The 13,425-nt window shown below is 58.3% G+C and overlaps 1 protein-coding gene across 12 annotated transcripts in view; it reads left to right on the top strand.

The window, feature by feature from the left end:
* Positions 1-13,425, top strand: part of HSPG2 (heparan sulfate proteoglycan 2) — a 100,269-nt gene that overhangs the window by 74,402 nt on the left and 12,442 nt on the right. For 11 of the 12 annotated variants that reach the window (XM_036348424.1, XM_036348423.1, XM_036348422.1 and 8 more), the window contains 24 exons: positions 197-348; positions 540-675; positions 769-920; positions 1,627-1,762; positions 1,950-2,101; positions 2,534-2,672; positions 2,767-2,918; positions 3,724-3,859; positions 3,962-4,113; positions 4,356-4,494; positions 5,054-5,205; positions 5,403-5,550; positions 6,608-6,759; positions 7,140-7,281; positions 7,587-7,738; positions 8,111-8,255; positions 8,368-8,508; positions 8,815-8,949; positions 9,193-9,374; positions 9,850-10,045; positions 10,286-10,465; positions 10,759-11,019; positions 12,080-12,284; positions 12,817-12,914. In XM_036348424.1, coding sequence (XP_036204317.1) covers positions 197-348; positions 540-675; positions 769-920; positions 1,627-1,762; positions 1,950-2,101; positions 2,534-2,672; positions 2,767-2,918; positions 3,724-3,859; positions 3,962-4,113; positions 4,356-4,494; positions 5,054-5,205; positions 5,403-5,550; positions 6,608-6,759; positions 7,140-7,281; positions 7,587-7,738; positions 8,111-8,255; positions 8,368-8,508; positions 8,815-8,949; positions 9,193-9,374; positions 9,850-10,045; positions 10,286-10,465; positions 10,759-11,019; positions 12,080-12,284; positions 12,817-12,914 — 3,735 coding nt within the window. The remainder of the gene's footprint in view (positions 1-196; positions 349-539; positions 676-768; positions 921-1,626; positions 1,763-1,949; positions 2,102-2,533; positions 2,673-2,766; positions 2,919-3,723; positions 3,860-3,961; positions 4,114-4,355; positions 4,495-5,053; positions 5,206-5,402; positions 5,551-6,607; positions 6,760-7,139; positions 7,282-7,586; positions 7,739-8,110; positions 8,256-8,367; positions 8,509-8,814; positions 8,950-9,192; positions 9,375-9,849; positions 10,046-10,285; positions 10,466-10,758; positions 11,020-12,079; positions 12,285-12,816; positions 12,915-13,425) is intronic. The other variant, XM_036348418.1, reaches the window with a different exon arrangement.

The following is a 13,425-nucleotide window of genomic DNA, read 5'->3' as shown; positions in this document are numbered from 1 at the left end:
TCCCACTTCCTCACTCCACTCTGCAAGGCTCTGCCTGTGCCCCGGCCCTTCCCCCAGGGTTGCTTAGCTGAGGACATCAAGCCCCCCAAACACGGGCCTGGCCTCAGAAGACAAGGCCGAGCTTGTCTCCAGGGTGGACAGCTCTTGCCCTCTCTTCTGGTAGCATCTACTACTACCCTCACCCCTCTCCCCACAGCCCCAGGACCCGTCCCTCCTGTCAGGATTGAGTCCTCATCCTCCACAGTGGCCGAGGGGCAAACCCTGGACCTGAGCTGTGTGGTGGCAGGGCAGGCCCATGCCCCGGTCACGTGGTACAAGCGTGGTGGCAGCCTCCCCGCCCGGCACCAGGTACATAATAGCAGCAGGAAGGTGGGAGGGGGTCAGCTGGGCTGAGCCATGGACAGTTGGGTGGCAGGCATCCTGGCCTCTGAGCTGAGGGGCTGGCAGTTCCCAGCTCAGAGGAACGGGGAAAGGGTGGGCAGGGGGGCATCTGCTGGGTTCTGGGAAGCCCTCCTCACACCCCTGCCCATGCTGCCCAGGTCCGCGGCTCCCGCCTCTACATCTTCCAGGCGTCACCAGCTGACGCAGGCGAGTATGTTTGCCGGGCCAACAATGGTGTGGAGGCCTCCATCACAGTCACAGTAACCAGCACCCAGGGGGCCAACTTTGCTTACCGTGAGTAGGGCCACCAGGCTGGGCTGGGACAGAAAAAGGGAATAGACGGGCAGCTGCAGAGAACTGGAGTGACCCACGGACCTTCTCCCCCAGCTCCTGTTGGCACCCAGCCCATCCGTATCGAGTCCTCCTCCTCCCACGTGGCTGAAGGGCAGACCCTGGACCTGAACTGCGTGGTGCCCGGGCAGGCCCATGCCCAGGTCACATGGCATAAGCGCGGGGGCAGCCTCCCTGCCCGGCACCAGGTATAGGACTCGAGAATGGATGGGCCAATGAGGAGACAGGAGGGAGGCCCCTGGGTGGTGAGGGCCGGGGGCTCCTCTGAGACCGGGGAAGCCGTGGGCCCCATTGCGCAGGTGTAGAGTGCAGGGTAGAGCCCAGACTCTTGGACCTCAGCGTGAATGCTGCTTCCACCGCTTACTAGCTTGTGACCTTGGGCTTGTTACTTAACCTCCCTGTGCCATAGTTTCAGCCCCTGTTAAATGGTAATAGCCCCTACCTTACACAGTTGTCTTAGGATGGAGTGAATTAATGTTTATGCAAAGTGCTCAGAGCACTGGCACACAGAGAGTGTTTTTACGGTAATTCCATTAGCTGTTATTATTCATGTATTTTATAGAATTTAGGATGCCATTGATTGCAAGATGCGCCATTATTTTATGTGTCTCTAAGGGAAAAAAAGCTGCCATTTAACTGTAAAATTATTCACTGTAAAAGACGCACCGGGACATCAGCGACGTCAGAAAGTATGTCCCAGAATTGATGGGATGTGGTATTGGTGCTTGCCCAGTTCACCATGGCTCCTCCTGGCCACCCTGGGACGAGACCTCTCTTCCCCACCCCTAAGCAGGATAGAGCTGATGGCCAGGCCTCAGGGGTCAGAGAGAGAAGCATGTTTTAGTGCAGGGGTCTCACGGAGCCCCCTGCTGACCTCACCTCCGTTTCCGCCAGACCCACGGCTCACAGCTGAGACTACACCAGGTGTCCCCAGCTGACTCGGGCGAGTATGTGTGCCGTGTGGTGGGGGGCCCGGTGCCCCTGGAGGCCTCTGTCCGGGTCACCATTGAGTCTGTCAGCTCTGTGCCTGGTGAGTGGTACTTGGCGAGGGCGGTGGGGGGAGCGGGAGGGCTGGAATGGAAAGGCTGCGGCCCAGCCAGCAGAGGCTTCCACTCTAGCAATGGCAGGAACTCACGGGACCAAAGCCCCTCCCTTCACTCACCACACTTCCTCCTCCCGTCCCAGCCAGGGATTGACCCTCTGCTCTCTGTCCCCAGCGCTTGGAGTCACCCTCCCAATCCGGATTGAGTCCTCCTCCTCACACGTGGCAGAAGGGCAGAACCTGGATCTGAACTGCCTGGTCACTGGGCAGGCCCACGCCCAGATCACGTGGCACAAGCGTGGGGGCAGCCTTCCTACCCGGCACCAGGTAGGCGGCAGGGAGCTACTAAGGGGCCTGAAGGACCCTTGTGACTACAGAATAAGGACCATAGTTTTGAATTCAGGCACATTCAAGTGCCGATGCTGCTCTCTGCCTCTGGCCTGCTGTGTAACTTGAGGCCAATCATTTGACTTCCCGATCCTCAGGGTCCTCATCTGCCACATGGCTCAAACCGACTACTTCACCTCCCTGTAGCACATCAGCAGATGCCGGTCCCCCTCTTCCTGCGGGACCCAGTCCTCACACTGGGACGGGGAATTGAACAGTCATGAATGGAGATTCTCCCTGGAAGAGCTCCCCTCAAGCTGGGGGCGGAGGGGTTGGGGGCGGGGAGCAGGCTGGGAGGGGCCAGAAAAGGGAGCAGGAGCCTGGCTGCGAGCCCCAGTGCCCAGCTCTGAGCCTGCCTCCTCCTGTCCTCAGGTGCATGGTTCCAGGCTGTGGCTGCCCCAGGTGACTCCAGCCGACTCTGGAGAATACGTCTGCCGTGTGGCCAGCAGCTCGGGCCCCCAGGAAGCCTCAGTCCTCGTCACCATCCAGCAGCGCCTTAGTCCCTCCCACTGTGAGTACCTCAGAGGTCACGGAAAGTGGTGTGCGGCTGCTCGGGCCTCTCCACCTCAGCGGCTCCACACCCTGCCTCCCGTCCCCCCTCCCAGCCCAGAGTGTGGTGTACCCCGTCCGCATCGAGTCCTCCTCGTCCTCCCTGGCCCATGGACATACCCTGGACCTCAACTGCCTGGTGGCCAGCCAAGCCCCCCACACCATCACCTGGTACAAGCGTGGAGGCAGCCTACCCAGGCGGCACCAGGTACCAACCAGCGGGCAGGGAGGGCAAAAGCTGAGCGCACTGGCCCTGATGGGAATCAGGAGGGGCTCTCAGCACCTCCTCTGTGCTCGTTTAGTCATTCAACAAACACCGGCTGTTCTTGCTGTGTGGGCCCTCGACCAGTGTTGAGGATATGGAGATAAGCCTCTCTGACCTCAGTTGAATCCCATGTTTTAGCAGAACATTCTATGAGTCACTCACTCCACTTCCCTGAGAACTTGCTCCAGGCCAAGTCCTGTACCTGGCCCTAAGGAAGGAGACAGGTGCCTGCCCTCAGGGAGCTCACAGGCTACAGGGTGAGGCAGATGTGCCAGCTGACAGCAGTGTAACCGGAGCCACAGCAGGGCGCTCTGGAGTCACTAGGATGGGCCTCAGTGGAACAGTACAAAGGCTAGAGCAGGGGTGGGCAAACTTTTTGACTCGAGGGCCACAATGGGTTCTTAAACTGGACTGGAGGGCCGGAACAAAAGCGTGGATGGAGTGTTTGTGTGAACTAATATAAATTCAAAGTAAACATCATTACATAAAAGGGTATGGTCTTTTATTTCAGTAGTTTTATTCATTTCAAACGGACTGGATCCGGGCCGTAGTTTGCCCACGGCTGGGCTAGAGGCACTGTGCTCCCCCGCCCAGAGCCTCAGGAAGGCGGCTGAGGGAGTTCTGAAGGAGGCTGGCTGAGAGCTGGCCCCAGGCAAGGCAGGGGTGCTCCCAGAGTCCAGGCCCGGCAGAAGCAGTGCCCAAGACATGGAGATGCTGCTCTCACCCACTGACACTTGCTCCCCTTCAGATCGTGGGCTCCCGGCTACGGATCCCTGAGGTGACGCCAGCCGACTCAGGCGAGTACGTGTGTCATGTCAGTAACGGCGCCAGCTCCCAGGAAACCTCGCTGATCGTCACCATCCAGGGCAGCAGCTCCTCCCATGGTGAGAACACACAGGCAGGGGTCCAGGAAGTGGGGGCAGGGGGAGGTTTCTGGCGCCGTCAGTGTTGGCTGACTGGCTACATCTGACCTTCTCTGTCCCCAGTGCCCAGTGTCTCCCCACCAATCAGGATCGAGTCCTCATCCCCCACAGTGGTCGAAGGGCAGACCTTGGATCTGAACTGCGTGGTCGCTGGGCAGCCCCAGGCCATTATCACGTGGTACAAGCGTGGGGGCCACCTTCCTGCCCGACACCAGGTACAGAGTGGAACGTGGCCGAGGGGGTGGAACCTCGCCTCCTGGGTGGGCGCACGGACGGCCGTGGGGCAAAGACCCCGAAGCATTAGCTGGCAATCCTGGGGCAGTCCTCCCTGCTGCCCGGGTAGACAGAGGGTCGCCTCAGAGGTCTGACGAGGGAGGCCTGGGAAGAGGCCTGGCCCAGTCCGTGATCCTTTGGCCCCTCCACTTCCTCTCTCCCTCCTTCCCCATCTACCCTCCAGGCCCACGGCTCCCTCCTGCGGCTGTATCAGATGTCCGTGGCCGACTCGGGCGAGTACGTGTGCCGGGCGAACAACAACATCGATGCCCGGGAGGCTTCCATCAGGGTCTCGGTCTCCCCCAGTGCTGGCAACCCCTCCGGTGAGTCTGATGGAGACCCTGGAAGGGACCAGGAGACACAGGTTACAGGGCCCTGGGGAGGACGGGCCCTGCAGAAAGACGCCTGGGTTTGAATCCGGCCTGTACCACGAAGGGACTTGCGTGAGTTATTCTCCTCCCCCAGCCTGTTTCCTCTGCAGTGAAATGGGCATATTGCTCAGGCCGGCCTCGTAGAGCTGTCTCAACGGTGCTGCCAGCCACATGTGGCAGTTAAATTCTTTAAAATTTCAAATTCCTAGCCTACATGTCAAGTGCTTGGTGGCCACATGAGTATAGCTAGTAGCCACTGTACTGGGCAGTGCAGGTAATAGGACATTTCTGTCATCGAAGAAAGTTTATGAATTTTGTGAGGACTGAATGAGTTAACATCCGGAAAGTGCTTAGAGCAGTGCCCGGCACACTGTAAGTGCTTAGTAAGTGTAAACTGTATCACTATTACCTTGGGGGTGGGAGCTTCTATGGCTGAGGTGTGTCTATCAACCCAGCTGTTCCCCAGTCTGACTATGCCCAAAGCCCCGACTTGGTGTTTCTGTGCCCCCAGCCCCTGCGGGAGCCGTGCCCATCAGAATTGAGTCATCATCTTCACACGTGGCCGAAGGGCAGACCCTGGATCTGAACTGTGTGGTCCCTGGACAGGCCCACGCCCAGGTCACGTGGCACAAGCGTGGGGGCAGCCTCCCAGCTCACCACCAGGTACGGGAGTTTGGGGGCAGGAATTGGTGGGAGGGCTGCTGGGTCTGGAGGCCCTGGATCGGGGTCTGCTCCCTAACCTCTGCCCAGCAAGGAGGCCTGGGAGACCCTGTGGGATGCAGTTGCCTCCTTGGCACCATCCTTCAAGGGTTCCGATGGCCATGTCTGCTCCTCTGTCTCCCTGTCCTGTCCCTGCTCAGGCTCATGGCTCACGGCTGCGGCTGTACCAGTTGTCCCCCGCGGACTCCGGCGAGTACATGTGCCGCGTGGTGAGCAGCTCTGGCTCCCTGGAGGCCTCGATCATGGTCACCGTTGAGGCCTCTGGTTCCAGTGCTGTTCCTGTCTCTGGTAAGAGTCCCTACTGTGGTGCCGGGAGGCTAGAAAAAGAGGTGGGGGGACCAGCAGGCAGAGGTCAAGTGGGGTGCAGCTCTGGGCCCCTAGAGCAGAGACTTTGGAGCCTGGCATACGTGGGCCTGGGTCCCAGCTCCTCTGTCCACACCCTGAGATGTTACACAGTCCTCTCCTCTCTGCGTTTCACTTTCCTCATCTGTAAAGTGGAGACAGTCGAGCTCTTGCAACAATTACCTGAGTTCCCTAAAGACTGGCAGTGCACCTGTAGGGAACGCAGGGGGCATGTGAGGGTGATTTGAGGTGACACCCTAATAGACATCTTCTATATTAATAGTGGTATATTAGGGGGAAAACAGCAGCACATCAAACCTGTCATGATTTCATGGAAATTATTGCCTGTCACGGAGCTAAGTATGAAAGGGTTTTTTTAAAATGAATCAATCAAAAGGAAAATGTAACACAGGGGAACATGTGGCTGTGGCAGACATCATGATAACAGTACATGAGTTGCTGAGTAATAGACATGATACAGCATAAGTAATGTTATATTTACATATTAACTCATTTCATCCTTACAGTGATGCGTGGAGGTAGGTATGCTTGCTCTCTCCGTTTTACGGATGGGGAAACTGAGGCACAGAGAAGTGAAGTACCTTTCCTAAGGTCACAGAACTCATGGCAGAGCTGGGTTTTGAACCCAGGCAGTCTGGCCACAGAGTCTGAGTTCTTAGCCACACACGACTCATGTTTAGGAAACATCAGTGATTTGTGGGGAGATGCCTGGCCCTGAGCCCTGAGCCCCGAGTCCTGGCTGTCAGTGAAGCGCAGGAGGAGGTGGGGGACCAGTGTCTGGGGTGGGGCTGGGAAAATGAGGCACCTCTACCCATTAGACTAGCCTAGCTGCCCCCGGCCTCAGGAGAATGGGGAAGGGGGAATCCCTATGGTCTCTGGTCTGAACATCTGGGAAACCGGGGCTGGGACTGAGGGCACGGGACGGGGTGGGGGGGGGGGCGCCTGGGGAGTCCCAGTTCACTGACCTCTACTTGTGCCCCAGCCCCAGGCAGAGTCCCACCCATTCGAATCGAAACCTCCTCCTCCCACGTGGCTGAAGGGCAGACCCTGGATCTGAAATGTGTGGTGCCTGGGCAGCCCCACGCCCAGGTCACATGGCACAGGCGAGGGAGCAGCCTTCCCGCCGGGCACCAGGTAAGGGGGCTGGAGAAAGCGGGGGGTGGCACTCCCCACCCCACCCCCTGCTCAGGCAATCCTGCCGGAATCCAGCCCGGAGGGAAGGTGGCCCCAAGATCACTGGGTGTCAGGAGGTCAAGAACCCTGCGTGCCACTCTTGGCCCCCCAGCACCTTGGTGGGAATTAAGAGGGCAGCTCTTACTCCTCCTCCCAGAAAAAAATGTCATAATAAACATACTCTACAATGTCTGATGTCAAAGGGGGTTGCTTTTGTCAGGACGCGGCCCGTATAACTGCATATGGCAGTCCTGGGGTGCAGGTTCCAGAGGACTTGGATGTCTGAAGGCCTTGGCCACTGGCCCCCAGCTCACCCCCACTCTCACCCCAACCTCGGCCAGGTCCATGGCCCCCTGCTGAGGCTGAACCAGGTGTCCCCCGCTGACTCTGGCGAGTACTCCTGTCAAGTGACCAGCGGCTCAGACATCCTGGGGACTTCTGTCCAGGTCACAATTCAGGCCTCCAGCCCAGACCCCATTCCCGGTGAGTGACCCTAGCAGTGGGCGGTGGTGGGGCCCTGGCCAGTAGGGGGCCCTTTCTGGCCTTGCTCCTCCCTCCTCTCCCGCAGGGCTCTGGCTCGGGGCTCCCTGGAGGTCCTCCAGCTGCTCCCAGCCACCGGGGTCTAACGCTGAGTCTCACCGTGGCATCTTGGCCCCCAGGGAATGGAGACCCCTCTTAGGTCAATGGCGCGCAGCCATGGCAGTCACTCTGCCTCCAGGAGGACCACTTTAGGTCCCTGCCTTCACCCTAGGAGCCTGGCCTTTCTCACCCACCCATTGTGCCCACAGCCCCAGGACTGGCCCAGCCCATCTACATCGATGCCTCCTCCTCCCATGTGGCTGAAGGACAGACCCTGGACCTGAACTGTGTGGTTCCCGGGCAGGCCCACGCCCAGGTCACATGGTACAAGCGTGGGGGCAGCCTCCCCGCCCAGCACCAGGTATAGGGACCAGGGTGGGGTGGTTCCAGGCAGGCAGGGTTTGACCTGCAGTTGGCCTTCTGCACCCCAAACCTCATGCAAACCCTGGCCAGTGTGAGCGCCCCAGGGGAGAAAGTACTTTTGGGGGGAAGAGTTCACCAGTGTCGACACCCAGTTTTTTTCGTGGCTCTGCTGCTGAGCTGTTTCCTGAGCCAGTTTCCTCCTCTGTAAAGTGGGGGGTTGGACATGTAGGACTCTGTGAATGAAGCTCACCTGTATCAGCTGGAGCCCTGAGCCCCAAGGAAGAACTCCCGGGCACGGGCACAGCCAGGCCTGGGGACTTGCCCCGTCCAAGTCTTTGGCCTGATGGCTGCCCCATCCTCGCTCCGACAGACCCACGGCTCCCAGCTACGGCTTCACAACATCTCCCCAGCCGATTCCGGCGAGTACGTTTGCCGCGTAGCGGGCGGTGCAGGCCCTGAGCAGGAGGCCTCCTTCACAGTCACTGTCCCACCTAGAGCAGCGGGCTCCTCCTACCGTGAGTGTGGCAGAGGCCGTGGCAGGGGAAAGAGGGGAGGCTGGAGCTGAGGCAGCGGGGTTGAGCCAACCCAGCCCTGCTGAGCCCGGCCCTCCATGCCCCCATCCCCCAGGCCTTAATAGCCCTGTCATCTCCATCGACCCGCCCAGCAGCACCGTGCAGCAGGGCCAGGATGCCAGCTTCAAGTGCCTCATTCACGACGGGGCAGCCCCCATCAGCATTGAGTGGAAGTTTCGTAACCAAGAGCTGGAGGGTGAGTTGGGTGGGGTGGGTGGGGCTGGAGGCGGGTATCAATGTATAGTGATCACCACTGTGGGTGGGCAGAGGCTGAGGATGGCACCAAACTCACTGTGTGACCCTGGGTAAGGCCCTTCTCTTCTGGGGCCTCCGGCCTGGACCCAGGAGTCTGCAAGGACTCTTTCATTTGCCGTCTGTGACCCTGTGAGCTGGACACCCAGGCTGGAGGTGTCAGGGGCGTGGGGCAGAGGTACACCTACTGACAGCACCCAGGCATGGGACACCCTCACTGACCATACCCTCCCCAATGCCAACCCCACAGACAACGTCCAGATCAGCCCCAATGGCTCCATCATCACCATTGTGGGCACCCGGCCCAGCAACCACGGTGCCTACCGCTGCGTGGCCTCCAATGCCTACGGCGTGGCCCAGAGCGTCGTAAACCTCAGTGTCCATGGTGAGGGGCGTCGACCCCACGGGCTCTGCCTTCCTGTTTCCGCCCCGATTCCAAGCTCAGAGCCTCCAGGTTTAAATCCTACCTCTGCCACTGCTTCCCTCTCGGGCACTCTACCTCTCTGAACCTCAGTTTCCACATTGTGCAGTGGGGAGACAAGTACCCACATGGTAGTTCCTGAGAAGGGGTGGTGACAGTGTGACCAACAGAGCCTGCAGGTGGATCAGCGGTTATTCCTCTGGGCAGGGCCGCCTACGGTGTCTGTGCTCCCCGAGGGCCCTGTGCGGGTGAAAGTGGGGAAGGCCATCACCCTGGAATGTGTCAGTGCTGGGGAGCCCCGCTCTTCTGCTCGCTGGACTCGGATCGGCACCCCCACCAACTTGGAGCAGCAGATGTTTGGGTTCGTGGACAGCCACACGATGCTGCAGGTGAGGCGTGGCTTCCCCTGGCCAGAGGCCTGGGCTGTTTTATCTCTGTCTGAGGCCCAGTCAGGGCCCATCCTTGAACAGATGCTTGGAGTGAAGAACGTTGGATGGGCAATCGGGTGATGAATGGATAGAGAGAGAAAGGGAGGAATGGGATAGGTGGATAGTGGGTAGATTGGAAGATGGGTGGGAAGAAAAAAGGAAGGAAGGAGGGAGGGAGGGAGGGAGGGAGGGAGGTAAGAAGAGAGGGTAGGGGTTGGATGGGTGGGGAGGTGGGTAGATGGATGAATAGGTGGGCGGTTTAATGGGTGAATGGATAGACGGACCAATAGGATGTCTTGAGTGTTAGCTCTCAAGCAGCCAGTCAAACAGGAAAGCTAAAAACAAAAGGAAGGGTAGAGGAAAGAGGTAAAGCCAAGGCAGAGTGGGGCTGATGCCAAGGTCCTCTCTCATGACCAGCCTCCTTGCTTTCTTCCAGATTTCATCAGCTAAACCGTCAGACGCGGGTACCTACGTATGCCTCGCTCAGAATGCGCTGGGCACGGCACAGAAGCGGGTGGAGGTGATTGTGGACACGGGCAACGTGACCCCGGGGGCCCCACAGGTCCAGGTTGAAGAAGTTGAGTTGACTGTGGAAGCCGGACACACGGCCACCCTGCGCTGCTCAGCCACAGGTGTGGACGGGGGCTGGCACACGGGGCAGGCAGAGCAGTGGTGCCTGGGGCTTGAATTTTAGCCACAAGAAATCTGAAGATGGTGTCATGCTGCTGCATCTCCTAGTGATGGCTGAGGTGCCCACTTAGTGCCTCCCGTGAAGGGGCAGGACCACTCAGGTCTTCTCCTCACCATCCCTACTCCCAGCTGGACCCTGAGGTAGCCCAGTGACCTCTGCTACCTTCTACTCTGCTTCACAGGCAGCCCGAAGCCCACCATCCACTGGTCTAAGCTGCGCTCCCCACTGCCCTGGCAGCACAGGCTGGAAGGTGACACACTGATCATCCCCCGGGTAGCCCAGCAGGACTCGGGCCAGTACATCTGCAACGCCACCAGCCCTGCCGGACATGCAGAGGCCACCATCCTCCTGCATGTGGAGAGTAAGGCACTCACCTGCCCTCCTTGGGCCACTGTCTGTACCGCATGCAGGTCTGAGCCCCGCCCCGCCACCAGGCTACACCCTGGACAGAACCCCCTCCAGAAGGTCCCATGCACCTCGGCCCCCCAGAGCCTCCTCTCGCCTAAAGCCCACATTCCCTCCTGGGACCTTTGGTTCCCTTATCCCCAGTCCTTGGGGCTCACCATTCAGTGTCCTTGGTTCTTTGGCAAGTCTCCTGCTCCCATCTGACCTCTGTTCTTCCCCTCTCCCCACCTCTGCGTCCCCTTTCCCCAGGCCCACCATACGCCACCACGGACCCGGAGCACACTTCGGTGAGGGCAGGGGAGGCGGTGCAGCTCCAGTGCCTGGCTCATGGGACGCCGCCACTCACCTTCCAGTGGAGCCGCGTGGGTGGTAGCCTCCCCGGGAGGGCGACGGCCAGGAACGAGATGCTACACTTTGAGTCGGTGGCTCCCGAGGACTCAGGCCGCTACCGCTGTCAGGTCACCAATAGGGTGGGCTCGGCGGAGGCCTTCACCCTGGTACACGTTCAAGGTGAGCAGCCTAGCTCAGGCTGGGCAGAACGGGTCAGCTTTCCTCCAGGCCCTTTCCTTACCCAGCAGCTGGCACCTGGGATCCCCACTTAGGACACAAGGACCTCCCTCCATTACCCCACCTGGAAATCCCTCCTTCCCCCTGTTCTCCAAAGCTTGAAGACCCATCACTGAGTTCTCAGCACCTCCGGCTCTCATGGCTGCGTCCCTCCACTGCCATTGACCTCGCACTGCCGAGGGCTGTCTACCTAAGTCCTCCGGACTTCACCTACCAGACTGGGGACGCTCAGGGCAGGGCTTGGGCTCCGTCATTTCAGCAGCCCCGGGCTTGTCCACCACAGGACCCAGAACAGGCTCCGTAAATGCTGGCATTGCTGACCGTGCATGTGTGACAGGGCCGCGCCCGCCCCTGGCATGCCCAGGGTTCCCGTGGATCTCCAAAGAATCCATTCTCCATGGTCTCCTCCATCAGTTACACCAGGCCAGACAAGTGCTGTTGGGCCCCACATTCTAGAAGTGGAAAAGCATGTAGCCCGTTGGTCAAGAGCCTGGGCTACAACGAGCCTGGGTTCAGTGGGCAGCTCGGTCACTTGGTGGTCAGACATGGCCAAGTGGTCTCATACCTCAGTTTCTTTGTCTGTAAAGTAGAGAGAACAGTGCCAGCACATAGGCTGACTAAGAGAGATACACATACATGGAGCCGGTGGCACACAGTAGGCACTTAGTAAATGGCGATAATGTGTATCTGCACCTACCCTGCCATCCATCCCCTGCTGGAGGACCCACGCCTTCACCATGACCATGGATCCTCTTAGGAGAGACGAGAGCTGGTGGAAGCAGAGAGCCCAGCGCCTCACAGGCTCTTACATGGGGTGATTGGGTGACTGCCTGAGCGAGCAAAGGAATGAATGTGCCAATGAAAGGTCTTTTTTCTCTGGTCAGAGAAGCTACCGGGAGAAGAATATTCCCTCAATTTTAGGATGGGGCTCCCTGGGTCCTGGAGAGGCATCAGGGGTCACACACATACACATACACACACACCCTCGTACATGTCTCCACAGGCCCCTCCGGCTCGCTCCCTGCCACCCCCATCCCAGCAGGATCCACACACACCGTTCAGGTCACGCCTCAGCTGGAGACCAAGAGCATAGGGGCCAGTGCGGAGTTCCATTGTGCCGTGCCTAACGACCGAGACACCCAGCTCCGCTGGGTCAAGGAAGGGGGGCAGCTGCCTCCTGGCCACAGTGTGCAGGATGGGGTGCTCCGGTGAGTGGGGATGGGGGCAGGACTGAACTTGGGCACCCCGGCCCCAGGTGTCCAGTGGGGCTGTTAGAATACCTGCCTTCTCGGGGCTCCACGTAAAACAATGTCCTTGGGCAAGTCACTCTCTGACCTCAGTGTCCTCAGCTGTACAGTGGGTTATGAGATCAAAATGAAATTATCTAAAGCACTTGACACAGTGCTTAGCATATGGAAGGCCTTTAGTAAAGAGTGGCCCATATTCGTGTTATGATATAGAGGAAAGCGAACAGGCTCTGTGGCCAGATATAGACGCATGATCCAGGTTGCAGCTCTGCAAATTGGTAACTTTTACCTTGAGTTCTAAACCATAAGGTGTTAATCCAAAATGAGTGTGGTGATGCCACCCTGCCTGCCTCCCTGCCCACCTCACATGGTTTCTGGGGAACTGGAAGTGACACTGTGCTGATCTCTGGTGGCTTTGAACTCCCATGCAATTGCAAAGCATTCTCACCAATTGCTTTTATTCACTGATGACTTACTATTTTTTTCTTTATAGAATCCAGAACTTGGACCAGAGCTGCCAAGGGACATATATTTGCCAGGCTTATGGACCATGGGGACAGGCCCAGGCCAGTGCCCAGCTTGTTGTCCAAGGTAAGATGGTGGTGTCAGGCCTCTGCCAAGAGCAGGGGACAGAGATGAGGAACAAAGGGACTGTGTTCCCCAGGAAGCCCCTTAAATGTTATGAATGAAGAGAATGATCCAATTGTATTGTGCTTGTGTCTGGCATAGAGTAAGAGGGTTGACAAATATTGCAAGGGAAGAAGGAAGAAGGGAGATGGGTGGAGTAAGTGGGTGCTCAGACAAACCATGAAGAATAACATTGGATACACAAGTGAGTAAGGAATAAACAAAAGAGCAGATAGCAAGTGTGTTAATGAGTGAATGCTTCAAAAAGTGAATGAAGGCCCTAGCTGATTTGGCTCAGTGGATAGAGCGTCGGCCTGCAGACTGAAGGGTCCCAGGTTCGATTCTGGTCAAGGGCATGTACCTTGGTTGCAGGCACATCCTCAGTAGGGGTTGTGCAGGAGGCAGCTGATCCATGTTTCTAACTCTCTATCCTTCTCCCTTCCTCTCTGTAAAAAATCAATAAAATATATATATT

This window comes from Myotis myotis, unplaced genomic scaffold, assembly GCF_014108235.1.
Source record: "Myotis myotis isolate mMyoMyo1 unplaced genomic scaffold, mMyoMyo1.p scaffold_m19_p_2, whole genome shotgun sequence".
Taxonomy (NCBI): Eukaryota; Metazoa; Chordata; class Mammalia; order Chiroptera; family Vespertilionidae; genus Myotis; species Myotis myotis.
The sequence above is the reverse complement of the archived record's forward strand: the minus strand, read 5'-3'. Positions and strand labels throughout refer to the sequence as shown.